General features: G+C 44.8%; 1 protein-coding gene across 1 annotated transcript in view; it reads left to right on the top strand.

The window, feature by feature from the left end:
• Positions 1-23,774, top strand: part of USP13 (ubiquitin specific peptidase 13) — a 103,230-nt gene that overhangs the window by 24,544 nt on the left and 54,912 nt on the right. Inside the window, exons 3-6 of the mRNA XM_028505063.2 lie at positions 3,118-3,178; positions 11,026-11,147; positions 16,313-16,455; positions 17,720-17,904. Coding sequence (XP_028360864.1) covers positions 3,118-3,178; positions 11,026-11,147; positions 16,313-16,455; positions 17,720-17,904 — 511 coding nt within the window. The remainder of the gene's footprint in view (positions 1-3,117; positions 3,179-11,025; positions 11,148-16,312; positions 16,456-17,719; positions 17,905-23,774) is intronic.

A 23,774-nucleotide genomic window follows, 5' to 3' on the forward strand; every position in this document is an offset into this window, starting at 1 on the left:
ACTCAAGCACACCATATGACATTTTAGGTGAAATGTTCTAATTAAAGCTACAAGTAACTACAGCCATATTATTACCCTACCAACCACGCTCAAGCAGGTCTTACTTCTGCCCAGCCCTGTGTTCCACTCTCTCATCACAGCCCTCTCTTGGTGTGGCTCTTTCACTCATTTATTTTGATTTGTTGTCCCTCTTTGGTGCCTTCGGGCCTGTGGCTTGTCCAGGCAGCCGCTTCCCATTTGGTTAGCCTGCTCATCAATTAGGGTCCAGGACTTTAAACATTCTCTTATCACCAATACCCTCAGTGACCCTCATCCTCTTGTCTTGCCTCCTGAACTGTCCTCAGAACTCCAGCCACTGTTCCCATTGGTACCACTCTCTGCTTTCAGGTGCACACAGTTAGGAATCCCGTGCTGCCTTGGGGTCTGAGGCCCTGTCCTGTTCCTCCCTTCACCCTCCGCCCCGCCCCACCCCGCTAGGCCCTGTCCCTGCCTAGCAAACCGAGTCTGTACTCTCTCCTGCTCCAGACTTCGGATGCTTCCCCGGCTCCTTGGTTCTCAGAAAATGATTTGCCTTCTACTTTATGCAGGAAACAGGGACCCCTGGACAGAAACTCTTCGAACTCCTTTCTTGCCTCCTGGGAACTCAGGTGCATCCAGTTCCTCTATCTCGGCCGAAAGCTTTCTCTCTCTGTGCTCCTGGTCCTGTCTCCTCCTACCTGCACCTTCACTAACTCCACTCCCTTTGATATGCCCAGTCGCTCCCTGTTCTGGCTTTTTTCTCCCACCTTACAAAAGAACACGCCACAGAATTGCCCCTTTAATGTGTCCTCCTTTAGTCAGCCCATCCTTCGATTAAAGCTTCTTTAAAAACTTTTCTGTTCTCATCGTCTCTGGCGCACCTCCCATTGAGTGCAGCCTTTCAGACTGCCCTTTCTCACCTCCCTTCCCTAGCATTGCTTTCTTCACTTACCCTTCAGACACGGCATTGCTTAGGGTTTCCGTTTGACCCTCCTGTCTTTTCTCTGAAAGCTGCTCTTCCTCGTTCCTGTCGTGCACATCTTGGTTTAACCACTGCCTCTGAGCTGATGACTCCTACACCAATATCTTCCCAGAGCCGAAGATCTGACTCTGACCTGGCTTTTTCTACTTGAAGCATCTCATAGGTACTGCAGACTCACTGTGCCCAGCCTGAATAAGTTATCTCTTGAATTCTGGAGACCTAGACATTCTTTTGATCCTGCTTTCATGCTGTGACTGGTTGGTGACCAAACCTTGTCTGGGCTCCCAGATAGCTCTAAAGTCCACCCTGCCTGAGTGCTCATCAGCCCCTAAAAGGGCTAGTGCTGCAGCTTCCTGACTAGTCTCCTTCCTTCAGACTCGCCACCCTCGATCTACCCAGCCTGCATGCTGTGCCCAGAGTGAACTTTCCAAATGCTTGTATCTGTGCATCTTGTCTTAAATCTCTGACGTCTCTCCCTTTGTTGTGGGACGAAGTCCAGACTCTTTTGCACGTGATTACAAGGCCCTCCGTGGTCTGGCCCGTGGAGCCTTTCTAACCCTCAGTTTTACTCCACCAGCCTTGTGCTCTAGACACAGCAAACCACTTCTCTTTTTTGGAACACACTGATTTTACACCTTTAAGGTACAGGGTTGTTTGTTTGTTTGTTTGTCTGTCTGGGATGCATCACTTCCACCCCTTCCCTTCTTCTACCTGTTGCATTCCCTGTGGTCAGCACATCCCTCTCTCTGTTCGACATCCGTCATCCATCCATTCACCATCCACCCAGCAAATTCTTGCTGAGAGGCTGTTATATGCCAGGTCTGCTCTTCTTCCTTGATTATCTCTGGTCACGTACTGCACCTCCTGAAGAACTGTCATTTCCTCCTTATTGTCATTATCGAAGTCGGTAGGTCTGAAGGAAGGTGCCATTAACTTCCGTAGAGACGTTTGAAGTGGCCTCCAGGATTGTTAAATGTGTGTACGGGACAGGTTTATTTTCCCTCTTTTTGAGGCAGGTAAGTGGGGGTGGGGGAGAGGAAGAGAGGCCCTGAGGCCGGGGAGGAGAGGGGTTTCAAGAGAGCGACATGTATTTGGCATTAGTATTTGGAGAAACAGGGTTCTGAGGTGAAGTGTTCAATAATTCTCACGTTCCTAAAATGTGAACTATAGAGTTACAGTAGGAGCTGTAAAAACATCATGTGAGAACCACGGAGGTGAGTCAGCCGTCAATGCCAAACGGCAAAATGTGGGCAAGGAGACTTCGAGCTGATGACGGCACCAGCGAACAAAGCAGCAAGGACCTGACGCTGCCGTCACACATGACCACGTGAGAAGGTGTCGGGGTTCGACCCGCACCCCGCACCCCGCCGTGTGTCAGAAACGCGCTCTTTTTCTGGTAGCTGAGAGAATGTGCAAGGTGGACATGTCGTTTTGACCATGGAAACAAACATTTTTATAATCCAGTTTGAGAGTAAAATTTATTGTGAGTGTCAGAGGGTAACGAATGACCTCTTTGGCATGAACACTCGGTGGGCATTTATTTCCCTGCTGCCAGGCATTTCTGGGATCGGTAGACACTGCACGCAGCTTAGGGTGGTGATGTAGCCAGCCATGAAGTGTTTAGGGAGGTTAGACTGATCTGTAGTATGACCTAAATATCAGTGACCATATATTGGTATTTATTAAACCTTTCGACAGTAATAGCTGGGCATGCCCAGGCCCAGCCACTGGGGACCCAGCAGGGAGCGGGGCCAGGGTCTGCTGGAGCAGCTCCAGCGTCGGGCCTGGACGCCAGCCCCTTGGGAGGGTGTGCCGGCTTGAAGTTGAAGCATCTACTCGCACTTCACTTTGATGCCTGGTTCCACTTCCCTTTCCAGAAGCGCCTTCTTTATAACTTGGTGAAAATAATCAGATGGAACAATAGCGTTGCCCTTCACTTACCTCCATTGACCTGGGTCAAGTTCCTGTTTATCCTGGAATCTCGAATCCAGGTTGAATATTTCCTCTGGACTTTTATAAAACCTGGGAACCTCTGAGATTTACTCCCCCCCTCCCCCACCTCCCTCAGTCATCTATTCCATGGGTTGCATTTTAACAATTTCTTGTTTTCTTTTCAGAAGGTAAAAGGGGCGTCTGGTGGAGCTTTACCAAAAAGGAGGAATTCCAAGATTTTTTTAGGTAATGTACATAATTATCAATAATGTGCCTAGATTTTGTGTGTGTGGACATGTGCGTGTGCATGTGTGTGTTTGATTCAGTCTGATAGGTTGCTTATTGCTCTACAAGAGAAGAGTGAGTGGAACCAGTTGGACTCGAGGTGGTCGGACCGCCTCTCGCGCTCACTGAGTGGTGAAGGGTGTCGGCACCCTCGGCCGGTTAGCGTTCGAAGCCCTCATGCCTGTAGCCACCGGGGAGCAATTGTGATTCTGCGTCTGGTCTCTTTTCCCGCTGCTTTTACAGAAAAGCCAGTTTCATGTCTTTCTTTTTTTTAATATTAGCCGAACGACAGAGTTTATTGGGGTTTCACTTTTTCCACCAATGTCCTGTCGTGTTTCAGAATCCCCTGTGGCATGCAGTGGTCGTGCTTCCTTAATCCTGTCTGATCTGGCATCGCTCCTCACTCTCTTTCTGCCTTTAATGATTGTGATTTTTTTGAAGAGTAGTGACCAGTTACCATTTTTTTTTGTTTTTTAGTAGTGATCAGTTACTGTGTAGAATGTACCTCCACTTGGATTTGTTTGATGTTTCCTCAGTATAATAAGTCTGAGGTCACGCATTTTTGGCAAGTGTACCAGAGGGTGACGTGTACCACGTACATAACAGCAGGGGCGCAGGATGTGGTGTCTTCAGGCTGGCGAGGTTAAAGGTGTCTGCTGGGTTTCTCCCCGGAAAAGTTACAGTGTAACTAATAAATGGGTTGGAGTGATATTTGGAGACTATGCTGATACCTTGTTTCTCCTCAGGGTTTTGCTCACTAATTTTATCACCCATCAGTGGACCTTGCCTGCAACTGTGATCGCTGTGGTGTTTGACTAACAGTGATTTTCTGTCTCCTTCTTTCAGGAGAGCTGGTTTTGCTTATGCAAATGAGTACTGGTTTCTGATATCATGTTATCATGATCGTATGCTATAGTAAGCTTCCGATAGGGTTTTCCCAGGAGGAAGAGTAGTTCGTTGATGTCTGACCAAGCAAGTTTAAATCCCTAAATGCCTGGGATTATTGTTTGAAAGAAATTTCAGAATAATTTGCATATTGCAGTTTCATTTTGGTAGAAACATCTATACACACACATATGTATACATATATACATGTATTCGCATATACATGTATATGTATATTGATATGTGTACAGATATTGACATACATATCATGTATACATGTATACAGTTGTATGAAAAATAATACAATACTTAATAAATAATAACATGAGAAGAAACTATGTTTTGCATACTCACAACTATAAACCTACTTTTGCCCCACCCTATATATGTAAAGATTGATATGTTTGTATATGTGCATGTATATCTATATATGTAGGTGCATGCATGTATGTAAATGTGTTTGTATACACACATGCATATATGACTGAGAGTCTGGAAGAGTCTGGCAGAATACACTCCAAATTGTTAAAAGTAGCTCTTCTGGTGGTGTGAGTGAGGTGATTTTTATTTTCTTCTTTTCACTTATCTGTTTTCAATTCTTTCCATAACGAATGTATGTTACTATTGAAATGAAAGGCTTGTTCATTATTTGTAAAGTAAAGCCATTGGAGACAGTCACAGAGCTGGTTTTTCTTCCTGCTTTGATTCTCCATCTTGCCCTTTAACCTTGTTTCTTTTACTCAGAAGACTTCGGAGTTTGGTTTCTTTAGTGGTCATTTGTGGTAGATGATAGTATCAAGTAAGTGTTTTAAAAATTAACCCAAAGGTAAGCACTGAGGTTTTGTGCTGTATTCTGCATGGACCCCATCCATTGCTCCCTGGCAGTGCTGACCCGCCAGCCCGTTTGGGCGGGGCTCCCCCCCACACTGCTCTGTGTGTCCCCAACATTCCACGTCTCTGGAGACACAGATGTGCCTAGAGCTCACAGCCCAGCAAAAGTGTCCTCTTTGGGCTGTACCAGTTGTTTTCAAAGTTAAATTTAAACCTCATTAGCACTCTGGGGGTTGCCCCAGCCCATTTCTCTCTAATGTCTTATACTGGATGCATCACAAATTTATGTTGGCTACTTCATCCCGGCAAGAATTTGCTTTTGCAAGCCCCCGTTTACAGCCCTCTCAGCTGATGCTGCCCATCTTCCAGCGGCAGGCACTTTTCCCTCGTCACCCTGATCACGGCTCTGTCTTCAAGTTGGTGTGGCCTGGAAGTGAACTGCAGTGAAGGGTTGTATTAAGATTACACATGGCTTGTGTAACAGAAAATTTAAATTACTGCTGAGTTCAAACAAGACAGTTGTTTATTTCTCTCATGTAGAAGATGTGGGGAAGCAGCAAGTGCAGGCTGATGTGACAGCCTCATGTTCTACCAGAGTCTAGAGTCTTCCCATGTTTCTGCTTTACTCTCCATGCTGGCCTGTGATTTTTAACTTCATGGTTACTTTATGGTCCAAAAATGGCTGCTAGAACTCCAGCCATCACACCCTCATCTGGAAAGCAAGAAAGATGAAGGGGGAAGGACAAAAATCTCATCTCCTAGTGGAGTTGCTTTTTTTTTTTTTGTCAGCCTTCTTACAGACCTTTAAGCCAACACTTCAGTTTGTATGTCTCTGGTCAGAACTTGGACACATGGGCACACCAGGTGCTGCACAGGAGAATGGAAAGTAAAGTGTATTAACTGGCTTCATTACATAAAGCCTGTTACTATACAAGAAGAGGGGAATGGATACCAGGAGGCAGCTAGTAGCTTTTGTCAAAGATTCCTTCCCTGAAAGGAGCATTGGGGTTGTCTCTTCATGCAGAGGATGAGAATCAGAACTCTTTTGCAGTCTCTCTTGTTTGTTTGAATAGAAAGTACTCTCTCACTGCTACTGAAATGTAGTTATGATGCCCCCACTCCTTCCCAAAACTCATGCAGATGACTAATACTTTCTCCTGGAGAGAGGCTTTTTTCCACATTCACTTGATGACTGGTGAATAATTCCTTTTCCTTTGGTTTAGCAGTCACATTAAAACCATTGAACCAATCAGTTATGACCTTCAGTACTGATTTTATAAGGAACACTGAGGCCATTAGCTGGTGCTCAGTGGCTTTCCCCAAGTCTCCTGAGCACCACTCTGCCCTCAGCAGTCAGGTTCCCTTCCTATCTTGTTGGTATTCATCAAGGGAAACCACAGCTGAGCATCCTTCTGTCAGCTCTGGTGTTTGCTGGGGGGTGGGGGGCGGGTGTATACGAGTTTTACCAATAATGACAACTATGGGCAGCTTTTGAATCATTTACATTTTATATTTCTTTTTGCATTTAGCATTTCAAAAATATTTTTTGAATGTGTAACCCATGGAGAAAACTTAAAATTGCAAAGTTATAAGAGGCTCTATAATGAAGAGCAAATTTCTTTTTCTCCCTTCCGTGTCTCCTGGTTCCTTGGTTGGTCTCCCCAGAGACAAACGGTATTTTCTTTTTGTATATCCTTATATATCTTCTGTATTCAGTGATAGTCTATACGTATACCATGCATTTAGACTTTTTTCCTGTAGACAGTGGTGAGCCTTTAACACTTTGATTCCCCAACTGTGCTCTGAGGCACCCTGGGGTGCTGCAACAGACTCACAGGTGCACCTCAGAATATTTTAACTCCTTAAGGGAACACAGTGATGCTTGAACACTGCATGAACCATGAGCTCATGTATTTTTACTGTTAGAGTATCCGGTATTCCTTTCAATGACTTCATCTCTTTGTGAAGCTGGTTTTGGGTGGTTTCTGTGGTAAAAGGTTGGTACCAGGTGAAAATGAATGTGGAACGGGAAGAAGGGAGGTGTTGTCCGGCCTGATTCAGAAAGAAGCTGTGTAGTGCCCAACAGATACACTCATCCCATACGTGAGGAGTTGTGGGTGTTTAAGGATGAACAAGAACATTTTGTTCTTTCAATTTATGTGCATTATTTTTTCAAATGGCTACTATGTAGTTAGAACGTAAATACTTATTGAGTTGTTTGCACCTAACTATCAACTAAATAAACAGAACATGAGGACTTTGTGGGGTGGGGGCTTCCTGCTTCTGTGTGAAAGTTGCTGGGATGCTGTGAACTGAGAAAGTGTGAGCAGCTCTGTGTGAGTGTCTCAGGTGAGAAAGGGACACTATTATAGGAAGATAACTCACAACAGTATGGCAGATTGTGCATTTTAGAAATGAGCTGACATAGTACTTACCATTCTATGAAAGAGAAGGAGAGGAGTGGATATCAGGGAGTCTGGGGTCTTTAAAGAAATACCCAGCACTCGGGATGTGATTCCGGCCTAATCTTACAACAAAGCTACAAACGTGTATACGTGTCTAAATAACTGTTAATGCATTTCATAAGGATGCCATATTTTTGGTATGTCATAAAAGTCGTGTTAAATATTCAAATTTTTGTTAAGTACCCCATCCCCCCAGCATTCATAAACAGGAGTGAGTAAGTCAGGTGCCTCTGTGTCTGAGGGCTGGGATTTCCGAGAGCCACCTCGACATCAGAGAGCTTACAGTCCATTTTGGGGGGCTTTGGCCTTGGTGTTTATACTTGATGAGAGACAGGTTGGGCAAGGGAGCGTTTGGGGAAAGTCCCAGGAATGGGGCTTTTGGAAGGCTCACCTGTGCCTGTTGTGACCAGAAGGCCCCAGGGAGTGCCATTCTGCCTTTCCGCCTGAAGCAGGAGGGTCTGCGCTCACGGACTCTCCCCACACCTTCCGTGGGGGGTAAATGGGTGGTGGGTTGGCACAGCCCCGGCCGGCCGGCAGGGGCAGGCAGGCGCTCACCCCCAGCACACAGGTCGACGTCAGCGTGGTCGGGCTGAGGGAAGGCTGAGCCGGGTGCAGAGCCTGGTCCCCACAGGGATGCAGTCCTCACTGGGTTGCCTCACTGTCCAGTCTGGGCAGGCTCCTTCCTGGAGGTGGGGCAACCTCAGCCACTTCTCCCGTGGGGTCTGAGAGGTTCCCTGAGGTGGAGTTGAGGAAGTGGTATTTTCCTCTAAATGTTTTTTTAAACTTAGGGAAAGGGCAGGAATTACCAGTTACTAGCCAGGATGGGAAGTGATTGCTGGGAGAAGTTGGGGGTCCCTGTAGGTTTCTCAACTAGATATTTTTGGGGTGGTGAGACTCTAATTAGAAAAATTTGGAAATTATAGATTTATCCTTCAGGTTGTGGGGTCATATATATTCCGGAAACAGTTTAGATTTGTCCCTTAAAATAAGAGTGTAGGTTCTCTGTGTCGACTTTCTCTAATTTGAATTAAGATGTTTGGAAAGATTGTGGTCCCCTTCCATTCCATTGAATTAAAAATAAAAGTAAACTATAAAGTAAGTGTTGAGAAACCCAACAAAGTTCTGCTTTTTTAAATTTTGCATGACAGTGGTCTTGCTTCTTTTGAAACATGTAGCAGTTACTAACCAAAACACAAACAACCCAAACCATAGCAACCCTGTGGTGCTCTTGCGTTGCTGTCGTCCTGAGTGTGGTGGGTTGTTAACTTCTTCGTCTCCTCTCCCAGACACTTACTGAGTGTGTGGTGTGTGCTGCCCACTGAGCAGGGGCCCAGGACATGGAAGGTGGATACGACCCGTTTCCTGCTCTTTCAGCTTAGTCTGGAAGCGTTCCAAGTTCATCTGTTCTCCATATTCAGATCACATGGCAGATCCCCACATGGTATAGTGGTCTTCCTCAGACTTTTCCCAGGATTGCTTTGGAGCTGGGCAGCCTAAAGGAAAGGAAGGCACATCTGGTCCTGTGGCCAGGAGTGTAGGGAAGGCAGTGATGGTGATGGTGAAGGTGATGGAAGCTGCTGCCCGTGGAGCCCCCGAGGCCGGCTGAGTCCTGTACTAGGGGCCCTACACCCTTGCCTTATTGAGCACTCTCAGCAGTCTTGTGGAGTAGATAGTATTATCCTTGCTTACTCTTGAGGAAAATGAACGTGGAAAGAACTTGCCCAGCATTACAGAGCTACTAAATGTCAGGGTGGGGTTTTCTTGCACTTAGTTTATCATTGTTTTTGTCCAGGTAAGATGCGAATCAGCATTAAGTGAACATGTTTTCTATGAGAAAGAGACACCTACATAATATGTTATATAAGTTGAATCTACATATAACAACAAGAGATTTGTACTTTGGTTACTTAAAATTGTTATAAACAACACAATAAAGGAAAATGTAAGGATGGAGAAAAGTTCACCCACTTAGTATTTTCATTTTCTTAGGTTTTTCTCCAGTTCTTTTCTGTGAGCATAACTTCCGCAAAGTTGTCTTTACAGTGAAAGTGGCTTTGTATTTTTAGCACGAGTATAGCATAAACATGTTCATGTTTCTACCTACTCTAAATAAATATCATTTGAATAATAGTCTGTTGGGTTGAACACCATCCCATAGATATTGGGGCATTTAAAATTTTATAACAGAATATAGATATAGAATATAACATATAACATAGGTATAGTTATTGAGGCATTCAGATTTTTGTGATGTAGAATGACTGTCTTTGAATCGTTGCCTTGAATAAAATGCCCTTACTTCTTAAACTCTTAGAATCTTCTTTGACATTGTTTTTTGGGAAACAAAGCTCTTATGGCTGGCAGCATTTTTGTTTCTCTGTTTCTGCATTTCTGCATCTTGTCATTTAGGATCTTTCATTAAATGACTTAGACTCTTTTAGCTGTATTTCATTTTCTACTTAAAACTGCTCTCCCTTTGGAGAATTCAAGAGTAGAGCTGTCCACAAAAAGATACTAGGTTTTAGGTTGGAGGCAAACAACAAGGTAATGACAGAATCTGGATCCTTTGGTATTCAGCTGGCTGCTTGGTCTAGTGAAGTAACTTTCTCGTATCTACAGAACCCATGTTTGTGTACCTGTTTATGTGTGGGTATGTGTGTGTGTGAGTGGAATGTGGCTTGGTAGCTCTTTGTCACCATAGTTCCAAACATCTAAATATACAAACATGATCTGGGGTGCTGGCACCATGTGAATGCGAGGCTGAAATGTCCATGTAAATATCGTGATGAGACATTTCCTTGAGCCTTCACCTAATCTTTACCAGAGGTCAGCCAAGCAGAGAGGTGATGATTTGGTACAATAGTCTAGAGGACCTCATCTTTTGTACCGAAAATCCTTCTCAGCCCCTGGGCAGCAGGACAATTTATATTATGGAGTTTCCCCCTCTGATGAGCCATGTGATAGCTCAGCAACTCTCAGTGGGGGAAGAGGAGTGAGAGGCAGAGAGGGAAAGACAGAAGTTAAGATTTTATTTTTCAATAAAAGCTACTATTATTGACAACCTATTCTGTGTCAGGTCTCTTGTCTACAGTTTCTTATTTATTCCCCATATAAAGTGTATGAGATAAGTGTTATGATCTCCATTCTGCACATGAGGGAACTTGAGGCTTAGAGAGTCTGTGACTTGCTCAAAGTCACATTAATGTCTGGAGCCAGAACTGAACCCCGTGTACTTCCACATTACAGTGTTGGGAAGAACACTCCAACCCATTCTCGTGAAGTCAGGAGCCAGGCACCCGACAAATCATAATGAGCAGTCAATATTCCTTTAAACGTCTTTTAAGAATTGAATATCTACATGTGCTTCACTGTAAAACTGTATGATATGATGCAGTCTTCCTTATACTGCTCTGTCACTTATAAATAAGTGTTCGTGACTTAGGACCGATGGAAAGGCCTTTTACTCCTGCCTCGGGGCAGGTGGTTGGTCCTGTCGGAGGAGGGAGTTGTCAATGTCATGCCCTTGGTCTGTCTCCCCCGTGGATTTCTGGCTTTCCCAGTGAGTGCTGCCTCAGTGTGGAATGTTCTTTCTTCACGTCTTGTTCTCTGTTTTTGTTTTCTCCTCAGATCTAGATACTGATGACGATTTAAATAGCGACGATTATGAATATGAAGATGAAGCCAAACTTGTTATATTCCCAGACCACTATGAAATAGCACTACCAAATATTGAGGAGTTACCTGCCCTGGTCAGTGAGTGTGCACGGCTGCTAGCTAGATGCGCGTGACTCTCTGTGTCAGGTGTGTGCGTGTGCGGTGTGTGTGCACTCGGGGGTGGGGAAGGCGGGTTGAACGAGAGAAGAATGAGCATGAGCAGAAGCATAAAAAGGCGATCAGGGTTCCATCTGAGGAGCTTTGGGCCAAATACCCTCTGCTGCTTGTCACGTCCCATGCTGTTTAGGCTTCGGGCTCCTTGGACTGGTCGTCTCCAGGTGGGCTGGCTTCTCGCTGCCTGTGACTCACAGTCTGTTGCTTAGATTTTTCAAGCCATGCCCCCAAGATGTGCAGGGGCTGCTGCAGAGGGTCTGTCTTCTGATTGGAGGAACAACTATATTTTTGTCTCGTCTGCATGTTGGCCTTCCATGTAAGATTTTGTTTGAGTTGAAATAAAAGAGACCCGCTGTGGACACAACAGCAGTACGGTGATAAAAAGAGCCCGACATTGACCTGTCACGGCTCTGCAGGAGCTCTGCGGTAACGTGAACCTACTTTTCAGTTCTGTTCCTCACGGGGGCTAGGATTACTTTCTAGGTATTCGACTTTAGATTTAGTGGTGAGTTTTTTTCTCTTCCCTTCCCGTTTTTTTCTGTGGCATGACTTTCATCCTCCTGAACTTAAAGCTGGAGGTGTGGGTGGGGGTGGGAGGCAGCCAGCTTCTGTTTGACTTTGACTTTCGAATCCTGGAAGTGGGCACAGAGTTCCTGCGGGGACCCTAACCATTTTCCTGCTCTCTCCTCATTTCCTGTATTGTCTCTGCCACTGCATCCTTCTTGCTTTTGTTTTCTTTCTTTTCCTCTTTTCCACTTTGTGTATGTCCTGAGTTCTCAGGTAGCTGCGGGCCATTTGGACGCTCAGGGGTCAGCGTCCATTTGAGTGTAGACGTGCCAGTTTATTTTTCTCCTTCTCAAACTCTGCCAGAGCCAGAGCCAGAGCTTTAGGTCCCGGAGTCTTCAGGACTTTGTGTGACCCTGTTCACAGCTACCTGCTCACTTGCCCCGGCCAAGAGGGGATTTTTGTGCTTGAGGTTCCCATGTCATTAGGGACCAGGCTTCCACCATTCAGCCTCTTGCTCCTGACTGACTTTGTACCTATATCTGTGACCATAGAAATGAAGATTCTCTGTACGTAGGTATTGTAGCTGTTTCCTCTCACTATCAGATGTAACATCCTTTTTAGCACTGAGAACACACCTTTAGCAAGGCACACACAATTAACTGACCTCTGCCTTTTCCGGTTCCCTGTGTTGACTCCTGTGGTTGTTACCCAGGATGAAACATGTGAGTGGACGCGACGGTCTTGCTGCGTCCCCCACCGGGCATCACGCATGGACACGTACATCTTTGCAGTTTTTACCGAGAGTCGTCATTGCTGTTCTCTGATGTGGCTCTGTGTCCGTTGTCAGAGAAGAAGCGAAGAAGCACATGGTGAATAAATGTCACGAGAAATGGTTTTTCTCCTATTCACTTATAAAGGAAAAGTCTTTATGAGGAGAAGCTAATATAAAAGTGTTTCAATACTTTAAATTGTTCCTATATTCAGAGTATAATTTGAAGTATGAATACTTTTATTTAAAAGTACAGTGACATAGAAATCTGAATTCAGCTATATATATGTGTATATAAAAATGTCATAATTTTTAATACAGTCTTTTAGAATGAAGAAATATTTTAAGAACTAAAAAAGAAGAAAGAATTATTTGGAAGGGGAGATTGAAGGAAAAGTCTAGATTTATCTGGTAGAATTTATACTACATTTTCTTTTGATGCTTTTGCTACATTTTGGTGTTTACAAATTTTCTTTTCAAGCTTTTTTTTTTTTAAACTTTATTTTTTTTTTAAGATTTTATTTATTTATTTTTAGGGAGGGAAGGGGGGAGAGAGAGAGAGAGAGAGAGGGAGAGGGAGAGAGAGAGAGAGAAACATCAATGTGCGGTTGCTGGGGGTTATGGCCTGCAACCCAGGAATGTACCCTGGCTGGGAATTGAACCTGGGACACTTTGGTTCCCAGCCCGCGCTCAATCCACTGAGCTACGCCAGCCAGGGCTTCTTTTCAAGCTTTTAAATAACAAAAGTTCTTGAGCTCAAAATTACCCAACCGGATCACCTTCTTCTTTCATCTCTTGAGCTTCTCAGAAGTAGAAAAATTCAGTTTCAGAAAGTTACTCTGTGAATTCTACCAAGAAGTTAAACCACTTGTTAGTAACGCAGGGTTCACGGAGGCGTAGTGTTTGGGGCTCAGTGAGGGTTGTGTAATCCGGGATGCAGCACCTTGTTGTAGGCTTCAGGTCCTCAGGTGGGGTGTGCTCGCCAGTGGTCAGCAGCCAGCTCCCTGGGGAGAAGTCCTGCTTTGTGGTGCTTGCCGACTTCTGTGGTGTGAATATTGCCACTGTGGCTGATTTCAGGCTAATGCCATGGTGTCACTGAGCGCTGTGTTGGGAAGGATACACAGCAGCCCGCCATTATAAATAATTTCTGCCATTCACATAGCGCAGATGTGAAAAACCTCAAGAGACCATAGGTAATAGTCAGATATAATAAGACCATTACAAAGTGTTTTGAATATTTGTTCCCTTTAAAAGTATTTTTTATTTAATGATAAGTTTATATAATTTAATTTTTAGTAATGGCTGTGTTTAATAACCATCATACGGAATTTCTTACTATTTAACAATTGAGTCTGTGAGCCTGTTTGAGCCAGTTCTGGGACCCCACTGAACTCGAGGCCTCCGGAGACTTGGGATGGAGCCAGGACATTCATTACTAGTAACAAGGTCTCCACTTCACTCAGACACCAAATCCAGGGAAACATAATTCACAGTATAATTACAGGATGATGTGTCTTGACCTTCTGCTCGGATCCACACAAGGGGCCTCTAAGTGATTTTAGGTGATACTCTCAAAACACTAGATCGGTGTTTTTTAGTGGCCTGGAATTGAAGAAAATTTTGTTGTCACGAGGAAGGATATTCAAAGAAAAGACATTATATCCAAATCTTAATAAAAAACATTGTACATTGCAAACCAGAACATGTAACAAATACCTAGTGGGGTTGAGAAAATCCAGAGGAGGACTGGGGAAGGGCTTGAGGTGGACAGTGAACCAAGAAGGGGTTAAAATAGCAGACCAGACTAAAAGGATTAGGATGTGTAGCCAAAGTGAGAGGGCGGCTTAAAAAATTCTCCTAAAATCAGGAAGGGGCTGCTGGCGAACTCAGGTCTGTTTTCTAGGGGCCAGCCCTGGAAGGGGGGTGAGAGGTGAATGTTGGTTATTGAAAGGAAAGGGTAACTATGTAGCAGCACTTGTGGTGAGAGATGAGTGGGAGAGCCTTTTAGAGAAGGTTTTAAACTATATTTTCAGATGTCTGCTCTGTAATGGAGGAAATGCTCTTTGAGGGCAGGGGTGTTTCCCTCATTCCTGACCGGGCCTCGCCCGTGTTGTCAGTGGGTAGTGTTCAGTATGACTGTGGGGGGTTTAAAGCTGGGGACTGGAGAGGATCTAATATTCACAGCAGATCAGTCGAGCTGTTGGAGGAAGGAGATGGTGGGGTGGGGGAGCTGCTGTGTGGCTATGGGGTGAGCTGTGAGGGTGGTTGGAATTAGGACGGGTGTGCCGAAAAGGAGAAGAGGCAGGTTCCAAATAGGGTTTGGATGTAGGACTGGTAGGAATTGCCCGTGGGCCGGGTGGGGGTGGTGTGGCAGCGGAGAGAACTTCCTCCATTGTCTCTTAATGAATTCTTAGGATCAGGCAGTGCCCCCAGGGGAAATACTCTGCATGGAGTTCCGTTATTAATTGTGCAGGATGTTAGTGATGCGGAAAGTAAATTTTTGTTTGAAATTTTTATTTTAACGGTTCAGTGACTTTTATTATATTCAGAGTTGGGCACCCATCACCACTGTCTCATTCCAGAATATTTTTATTACCCTACAGCCACCACCTCTCAACCTGTCATCCCTCCCCCCCTCCCACCCCAGCCTCTGGCAGTCACTGATCTGCTTTCTGACTCTGCAGATTTGCTCGGGCTGGACATTTCATATACCTGGCATCATATAATACACGGTTCTTTGTGGCTGGCACTTTTTCACTTAGCATATATTTTCAAGATTTACCCACGTTGTAGCATGTATCAGTACTCCATTTCTTATTGCTAAGTAACATTCTGCTGTTTGCACATATATATGGCATTTTATTTACTCATTTATCATTAATGGATGTTTGGGTTGTTTCTACTTTTTGGCCGTTATAAACAATGCTTCTGTGAACATTTGTGTATAACTTTTTTTGTGTGAACACGTGTTTTCATTGATCTTGGGTATATACCTGGGAATGGAATTTCTGGTCCTGTGGTAACTCTGTTAAACTGTTTGAGGACCCGCAAAACTGTTTTCCAAAGTGGCCGCACCATTTTACATTCCTACCAGAATATGTTTTTGAAGACAGCCAGAAATAAATTATATCATTTAGCAAACAGCCAATGTGATGATAGGCATGTGTCCAGGGTCAGTTGGGTTTGGGAGAAAGCAGACAGTCTGTCCTCTCCCTCCCCACGGCCAGTTGGTGCCAAGCTGGACATCACAGATTTGCTCACAGCGCGGACTGACCTGGTGCAGAGACACCCAGGTGTGTCCCTGTCCACATTTGCACCTCACTAAGTCATGGAGCTGTGCTGCTGTGTCCCACTCGGTGCCCTTGACCACGCGCCATTGTGCGATGAGTTGAGGACGTTGGATGCCTGGGTGTGTATTTGTTAGGAGGGAAAACGCCCCGCTGGGGGGAAGCCGAGGCGTTCCTGTAGCTAATTCACCCTTGGAGATTGTCCACCTTAGACTTTTCACTCTGCTTGCTAAGAGTAGGAATTGTTACACCTGAATCCCACGCTGGGCTCGCTAACTGGGTTGGGTTCCTTGCTGTCTCGTGCCACGGTCTGTGCTGTGCACTGTAGGCCAGCAGCCAACCCCAGCTGGGTCCAGGCAGGGGGTGCTGGGGTCAGGAAGCTAGGATCTTGCTTTTGTGGTAACTGTAACCATTTGAATTTTCTTAGATAGACTACATTTATTAATAAACTTTTAAATTTGTTTTATAGAAGTTGCTGTTCTCTCAAACCGTTTACATACATACATTTGGGTGTGTCTTCCAGGTAACAATTGCTTGTGATGCAGTTCTGAGCTCAAAATCTCCGTACAGGAAGCAGGACCCCGACACGTGGGAGAACGAACTGCCGGTGTCCAAGTACGCCAGTAACCTCGCCCAGCTGGACAATGGGGTCCGGATTCCTCCAAGGTGAGCGTCAGAAAGGGAGATGGAACGTTACCCCCTAAAACCAGCCCAAAGAAGACCTACTTTCTGCATCTTCTCCGAATTAGCCGTTCATATCATTTTCTTATCAGATGCCTTTTATTAGAAATGAATGCAAAAGTTTTCTCTAAAATCATCTGTACCTTTGTAGTAGATGCTGAACATGGCCGGCCCACACCCCTGAGCCCGTCCCCACCCGCAGCTCTGCTGGAGGGCTTTCCCTGCCTGCAGAAGCCGTGCAGGCCTGTGCCTGGGATGGCCACAAATGCTAAGGAGTTCATGCTCCCTCCCGTCCTCCTGGGACAGCCCTCGCCACCCAGAGACTGTGGAGTGGCTGGGGAAGTAGCCCCAATCCCCACCACTCAGGTGGGGGCAGCAGTCTCCTGGAGTTCCCCTGCTGGACTGTGTCCCAGCTGCCCAGGGTGGCCTCCTGTGCTTTGCAGTCTCACTTCCCTGTGGTGCTTCCTGGGATCCCCTCCCAAACAAGCCATTCGCATTCACATTTCTGTCTCAGAGTCTGCTTCTCGGGGAACCCAACTGTCACCATCTTTGGTGTCACGTGTTTGGCTGGAGTGCTCTCTGGGCCACGTTAGCACCCCTGTTAGGTGCTGGTGTGTCCAGAGGCAGGTGCCAGAGGGAAAGAGCAGGTGGATTAGAAATGTGTGCAGTCTTGTTGAACCCGAACTATTCGATGTGGTCTTCGTGAAGGCACCTCAGTTTCTCCTCTTCACAACGGGGATGGCGGTACTGATGCTGAGGAGTGACTGTTAGAACTAAATGGTAGGGTGCCTGGTGCATACCCAACACTTAACCTTTAGTTAAGTTGATTTCCTCTCTACTTAATTTTTGCGATCTTGTAGCGTTTTGTTTAAACTAGTATTCTTAGATATGGTTAATGCTTTTGAACTTTAGATGTTTATATACATATCCTTAATGTTTTAAACTTACTCAAGCTCCACTGTCCCAAGGAAATTGCCTCCCTTTCTGCCCTCAGTTTCTGTGTTAGTTTTCTGAAGCAAAAAGGCCCTTGCAGAGAGGGCGGGAGGGGCTGGTCCCGCCCCCACCGCCCCTGCCCACCCTGGGTGGCAAGCAGGGTACTGAGTGGTCCTGCTGCTCCGGGAGGGGTCTCAGGTTATCCCATTGATTGTTTACTGTGGCCCCAGCTGCAGGCACTCCGTTTCTTCCTTGTTAATTTTCTGATTCTGCCGTGCACTCCAGCTGTACTAACTGCTCTGCAATGACTTTCCAGCGGCTGGAAGTGTGCCAGGTGTGACCTGCGGGAAAACCTCTGGTTGAATCTGACTGACGGCTCCGTGCTGTGCGGGAAGTGGTTCTTTGACAGCTCCGGGGGCAACGGGCACGCGCTGGAGCATTACAGAGACATGGGCTACCCTCTCGCGGTGAAGCTGGGAACCATCACTCCAGACGGGGCGGGTGAGTGTGCCTGCACCGACTCAGGGACCTACCTGGCGGAGGCTCCCTCCTACATTTAAGCCGTTACTATCTTTCTGTGTATCTCTTGGCTAAGAGGGCAGAAGCAGGAGCCAGGCCTTGGGAAGCGAAGGTGCACAGTCAGACCCAGCATCACAACAGTGGGGGAGCCTTGGACTTCGTTATGGGGTCCAGTGTGATTTCAGGAACAGATGGTTCATTCTGGAGAAGGTGGGTTTGGAAGGAAAGACAGTGTGTGTCCAGAGTCCCCGCCGTCCGCCGGCAGCGCTGGTGCTCATGTGTTCGAGGGGTCGGAACTGGTTCCTGTTTGGACTGTCAGCTTCAGAATTGTTTTCTTTTCTTTATGGTCTCACATCGCGTGTTTTAAAACCATAGCGTTGTCCATGTTTATACAGTTAATTCCTTCTACCATTTTGTGAGGAAGGAAGAAACAATACCGTAGTCAGTAGGAGAGACTTAAGTATTGAGCCGTGGCCGTCGGAACCCAGCCTCTGAGCATCACTGACAGCGCTGATTAGGCACGGGTCTGGCTCAGCACCTTGGTCCACCTTCTCCATCTCCCCAGGCGCTGGAATCTCTTTCTTCTTTATTTTAAGGGAAGATGAGTTTTTAGGAGAAATATAAAGATCCTTTTCCTGTCTCTGTTTTCTTTCTGTGACTGAGGAGCCTGCCCCAGAGTTGACTGGCTGGGATGTTTTCACCAAACGTGGTGTACTTGTCAGCTGCCTTTTCCATCCACCTGGTTTTCTTTCCCACTTGTTTTCTAACTCAGGGCTCGCAGTTAGGTCCTGTTGAGATTCTTTTGATTCACATGTTGGATAATTTTCCTGTTTCTAAAGTTAGGGGGCTTTTTTTTTTTTTAAACTCATTAGGGAAAAGTAGCTGTAAGAGGCCCAGGTGCTGGTGCCAAACATCCCCCCACCCCCAAGCAAGTACAACTCTACACGAGCCGGGCTGAATCCTAAGACTTCCAGGATCTGGAGAGGAAGTTCAGGATATGCAGTTGGATCCGGGCCCCAGCAAAGTGTTTGCAGGTCATTGCTTTGCTGAATGACTCCTCGATAAGGCAGCCGTCATTGTGTTTTTATGGCACCACAGAGAGAAGGGTTGGAAAGGTAGGAATTCCGTTGGATAAAATGATAAGGGGAGACTAACTCAAATGTTTCTCCTCTGTGTGATGTCTTGCGACGGGCTTTGATAGGCCAGTTGTTAGAAGTCCAGCTCTCAGAAGAAACCTGTCCAAAACTACAAGTGCTTGTATACGTGGCTTAGTTTTAAAATTTGAGTTGTTGGAAGACTGGGATATCTCTTACTTATCTTTGGGTTCCATGCAGAATCTTATATATAGCAGGCATGTATACTTTTGTTAAAGGAACAAAAATAGTAGTATTTAAATAATTAGATTTTACTTAAATGTATGCTAATAATAAAGGCAAAGGTTTAATTTTCCAGAAGGCTTTTTGCTAGTGTGAAACTTATTTTTAAACTGCAATTTAGAGTACATCTGAAGATTTTTTTTTTCAGCTTGAAGAAGGGAAGTTTATATTTGCTTCTTAATTATCCAGGAAGCAGATGTTCAGTGTAACATATTTAGAAAACAGAGAAAAGTGTAGAGAGGTAAATAAAAATCATTAGCAATAGCACTTGCCAGATGAATTACTTCTAACAATTAGCATATCTTCTTTCATTCCTTTTTCTTCTTTAAGGCCTTGATTAGTTCTTATACAAAAAACACCCACTCCCCATATTTTTACCAAACTTGAATTACATTGTATAAAATTACCTTATTTCTCTCCATTTAACTTTAAATGGTCTTTCATGCCTTTAAGTGTTCAGCAGTACCCCATGGTAGTTCCATAAATCATTTCACCATTCCCCTGTGAGCTGTCGTAATGTTTTTGCTATTCTGATGGCCATCCTTGTACATATACAAATCTTTGAGTGTTTTTCTAATTCTTTTTATTTTTTTAGGATAAATTCCTAGGAGCAAATGGCTGATCCTTTAAAATTTTCAGTTGCCGAGTTTCTTTTTTAAACAGTTGTGGTAACTTACATTCCTACCAGCGGTGTATGAGAATACCTGTTTCACCAAATCTTGGACAACTTTGGGTGCTCAAAAAATTTAAAAACCTTTGGTAATCTGGTATCTTATTTTACTTTGCTTTACTAGTGAGGCTGAACATTTTTTATAGTGTTCTTGGCCATTCATAGTTATTTTTCTGAATTTCTGAGACTGATTTTTAGCTGGTTTATGTGTAGGTGTTTTCTTACTGGTTTTAAAAAACTTTAGCTATTGAGAATATTAACCCAGTATCTGCCATTAAGTTTTTTTTAGAGGAAGGAGCACTTTTAAGGATTTCTTTATTATATAATTGACAGTGCTTGAGTCACAGATGAATGAAACACTGGCAGTAGCAATGTGGATCTCACACCTGTGGGGAGGGTTCTGGTATTCATTTGGCTGAAATGATGCTCACTTTCTCTCACTTGAAGAAAGATTGTGATTCCTGTTTATTTTGTGCAGAGTTGGTTTTAACACAAATGATTCTTTTCAATTTAATAATCATTTCATAAAAGTTTATGTGATGCATCAATTCTATTTTAGTTTCTTTTGAATCTGTATTTAGTTGTTTGCTGAGTATACTTATTGTTAATTTAAAAGCCAAATAAGTTCATGAAAACATGCATAAAATTTCCTGAAATATCCTATGATGAACCTTGTGTATGCTGAGGCCCAGAAGGGCAGGGTGCCCTTTGGGGGCGGGGCGGCCACCTCCTGGGGAAGGTACCACAGCTGAGGGTCGCATCATCTATACTTACTAGGCTAATGGAGGCTGATTCCACTCACAAGAGACAAAGTCTCAAATTCAGGCTGTTTATTTTTTAGTTTATAACGTGAACCACAACTGCCGTCTTGACCAGGACATTCCTTCCCTGTGGGAAGCTGAATTATATTTAGAATATCGTTTAGTAAACATGGAATCCAAGCGGGTTGTGGACTCAAATATTTAATGGTAGTGATCCGATTATCCTGGTCTCCTTCTCCCCTATAAGGATATACCTGTTCAGTGAGAAACTCCTACTCATCTTGAGGTCTCAACTTAGCATTAGTTCTTCCAAGAAGCCCTGATCCCCCAGGCGAGCCATTGTGGTGGCGTGGGTAACAAAAATGAGCCCCATATCAAGTTCCACTCTGGGTCCCCATGGGTACAACAACAAACAAGTCCGGAAACAGATCACCATGCAAACAAACAAAAGCTTTCCTCTGTGGGAGGAGACGTTGGCTTGGCAAAAGCAAGGGTGAGGTTCTTGGTGGGAAGGGAGCGAGAAGGCATGGGGGAAGGAGAGGGTGTTTTCTTCTTCCAGCACGGACACTGGTTTACCTAAGAACATGCCTCAGTGCCTTGCGTGACTGGAGAAGAGTCTTTCTGAGATGCCCGGGGCAGCGGTGAGGTCCCCTCGCCCGCTGGCCTGCGCACCAGCTCCATAGATTCTCACTCAAGGTGGTCTTTCTTCTTCAGTCATCTTCACTCTTGGCCTGGGCATGTGCTCCTTTGAGTTACTCAGAGCCTGCGGGTTTGGAATCACAGTATTGATGACTTCATTTTAGTTTGACCTGGCTTGTGCCCCTCCTGTGTGCCTCTCTGGCACCTTGTGCTTCTCCATCGTAGCATTTTCCCACAAGATCCGGTAACTGTGTTTAATGACGGCACCCGGGCAGTAGCGCCTGAGCGCCGTGTTTGCTCCACACCATGTATCTCTAGCGTCTACCATCGCCTCTCGCACCTGGTAGGTGCTCAGTCTGTATTTGTGGAGTAAATAGACGAAGGAAGACACATCAATAAAATTTGCTCCTCTGATTCACTGTTTTCTGTCTGTCTCCCCCTCCACCCCCCATTTTGTTGATGTCTTTTTCTCGTTTTCCTTTCCTGACTATAGTCTAGGTTTTGTCTGGCATGGAAGTGATACTGTCTAAGGTGATGGGGCCTACCTCTGACCTTGTTCATTTGTATGTATTTCTCTAGTCATACTGGAGCCTTCTCTGGTTTCTCTTCTGGTCTGTGGCAGAGGGTCTATAGACACCAGTAGAAGCTCAGGGTGGAGACATGCAGTGTGGGTGGGTGGGTCAGCACTCACTCTGAAGGGGACCTTTCCTCATCCTTTCCTCTCAGAATTGGGTGTTTGACCAAGAGTCCTGTTTTTCTCTCTACTTGACCTGTGAGAAAAGGGCAGTGAAGCCAGCTTCCCAGCTTTTCTCTTTCTCAACACAAGAGCGTGTTGAGGTGCATCTTTGCCTCTCCCCCTGCTGCTTTCCAGTGTGGGGATCTGAGGGCAGGATTTGGACGTCTGCCCTTTTCTGGGGCTTAGGAAGAGATCCCAAAGTCACAGGACTAACCCACACCCAAGACAATGTCTGTGAGGCCCTGGATACCAAACCAGCATTTCTTCTAAGATTATTTGAAATAGTAAAAGTTTAACTCATGAGGTCAGGGCCCTGCTTGACTGGCTTAACAACATGTTCCCAGTATCTGTATGTATCTGGTGTTCAGTGAATCTCTACCGAGAACAGTGGACGAGTGAGTGAGTACGTCAGCCTGTGTGGATGAGCAGGGATGGCCCCTGTACACTCAGTGCCATGCCACCCAACAGAATCATTTTAATCTCTGGGAACCACTGATAAGAAATTCTTTTCAATCAAGATATTATAATAAATTTTAAAAAATATTAAAAAGGCAAAAACCAACAACCACAAAAAAATCTCATGTAGAGATAACAAATTATTACCATTTTGATATAATTCCTCATAGATTCTTAGTCTTGGTCTCAGTTTCCATTTCTGCTCTCTTTTTCCTTAGGTGAATTTGGAACTTACTGCATGTACTGCTTTCTCACTGTCACATCAGTGGGTTATTCAGGCTCTAAAACTTCTTAAAATCTTTTTCCTTGTGTGGATCTCTTTGTGCTCTTCCTGGTTTAGTTTGTCGTTTAACTGGAAACAAAACAGTGGTTGGTGTCCTTGCAAAGTGAAGGCAGTTACTTGTGAAGCGTTGCTTGGGCTGTCTGTCCCTGGGAGGATCCCTCTCTAACTTCCCAGCTGTGCCTCTCGGCTCCCAGCGTTTAAGTCAAGTCAGGGGTGGGCGAGAGTCATACTTACCAGGCAATACTTATTTGTCCCAGCAGTTTCTGAGCTAAGACTTGACTTTGCTAAGCTGAAGTTACAGATAAAGCGAATTTCCCAATGAAAAATGTAGAAGCCAGGACGTTCAGCTTCCAAGTTTACTTCAGAGGTTATTTTTTCTGTGACTACATGTCATTTGTAAATTCTTCAAGAAAAGATCATCATTTGTTTTTAGGTTACTTGTTTGTTACTCACTGCACTGCTTTTGTCGTTGGAGTAAGGTGTAACTATAGTGTCTGACGGAATCATGCTGTATCTCCGGAGCAGTTAATAACTGGAGATAGGAAACGGTAATTTCTCCATGTGGTGTGAGTCCAGTGGGTTAAGATCCACAGACTGCTCTGTGATTTTTACTTATTTCAGAATTCTAGGCCCACAATAATAGTGGAGTTCTGGCAGTTTTATTATTTTCAAATGGAGCTCTGGTAATTAGAGGCATAAAGTCTAAAGACTTCAAGATGACCTCACTAATTAATAATAACCAATGTTAAAATGCCCAGGGAATGCCATTTTTAACTCCCAGCCAGTATTTGAGTGGTATTTTTCTGTTGCTTGTCATAGATGAGAAGTATTGTCAATGAATTTGTTTCAAGTCATTAGTGCAAATATTTTGTTGGGGTTTTTAGTATTTAAACTTCTTGGAAATTTTTTCTTTATTGGGTTGGGGATTTTG

The sequence above is a fragment of the Phyllostomus discolor genome, chromosome 2 (assembly GCF_004126475.2).
Source record: "Phyllostomus discolor isolate MPI-MPIP mPhyDis1 chromosome 2, mPhyDis1.pri.v3, whole genome shotgun sequence".
Taxonomy (NCBI): Eukaryota; Metazoa; Chordata; class Mammalia; order Chiroptera; family Phyllostomidae; genus Phyllostomus; species Phyllostomus discolor.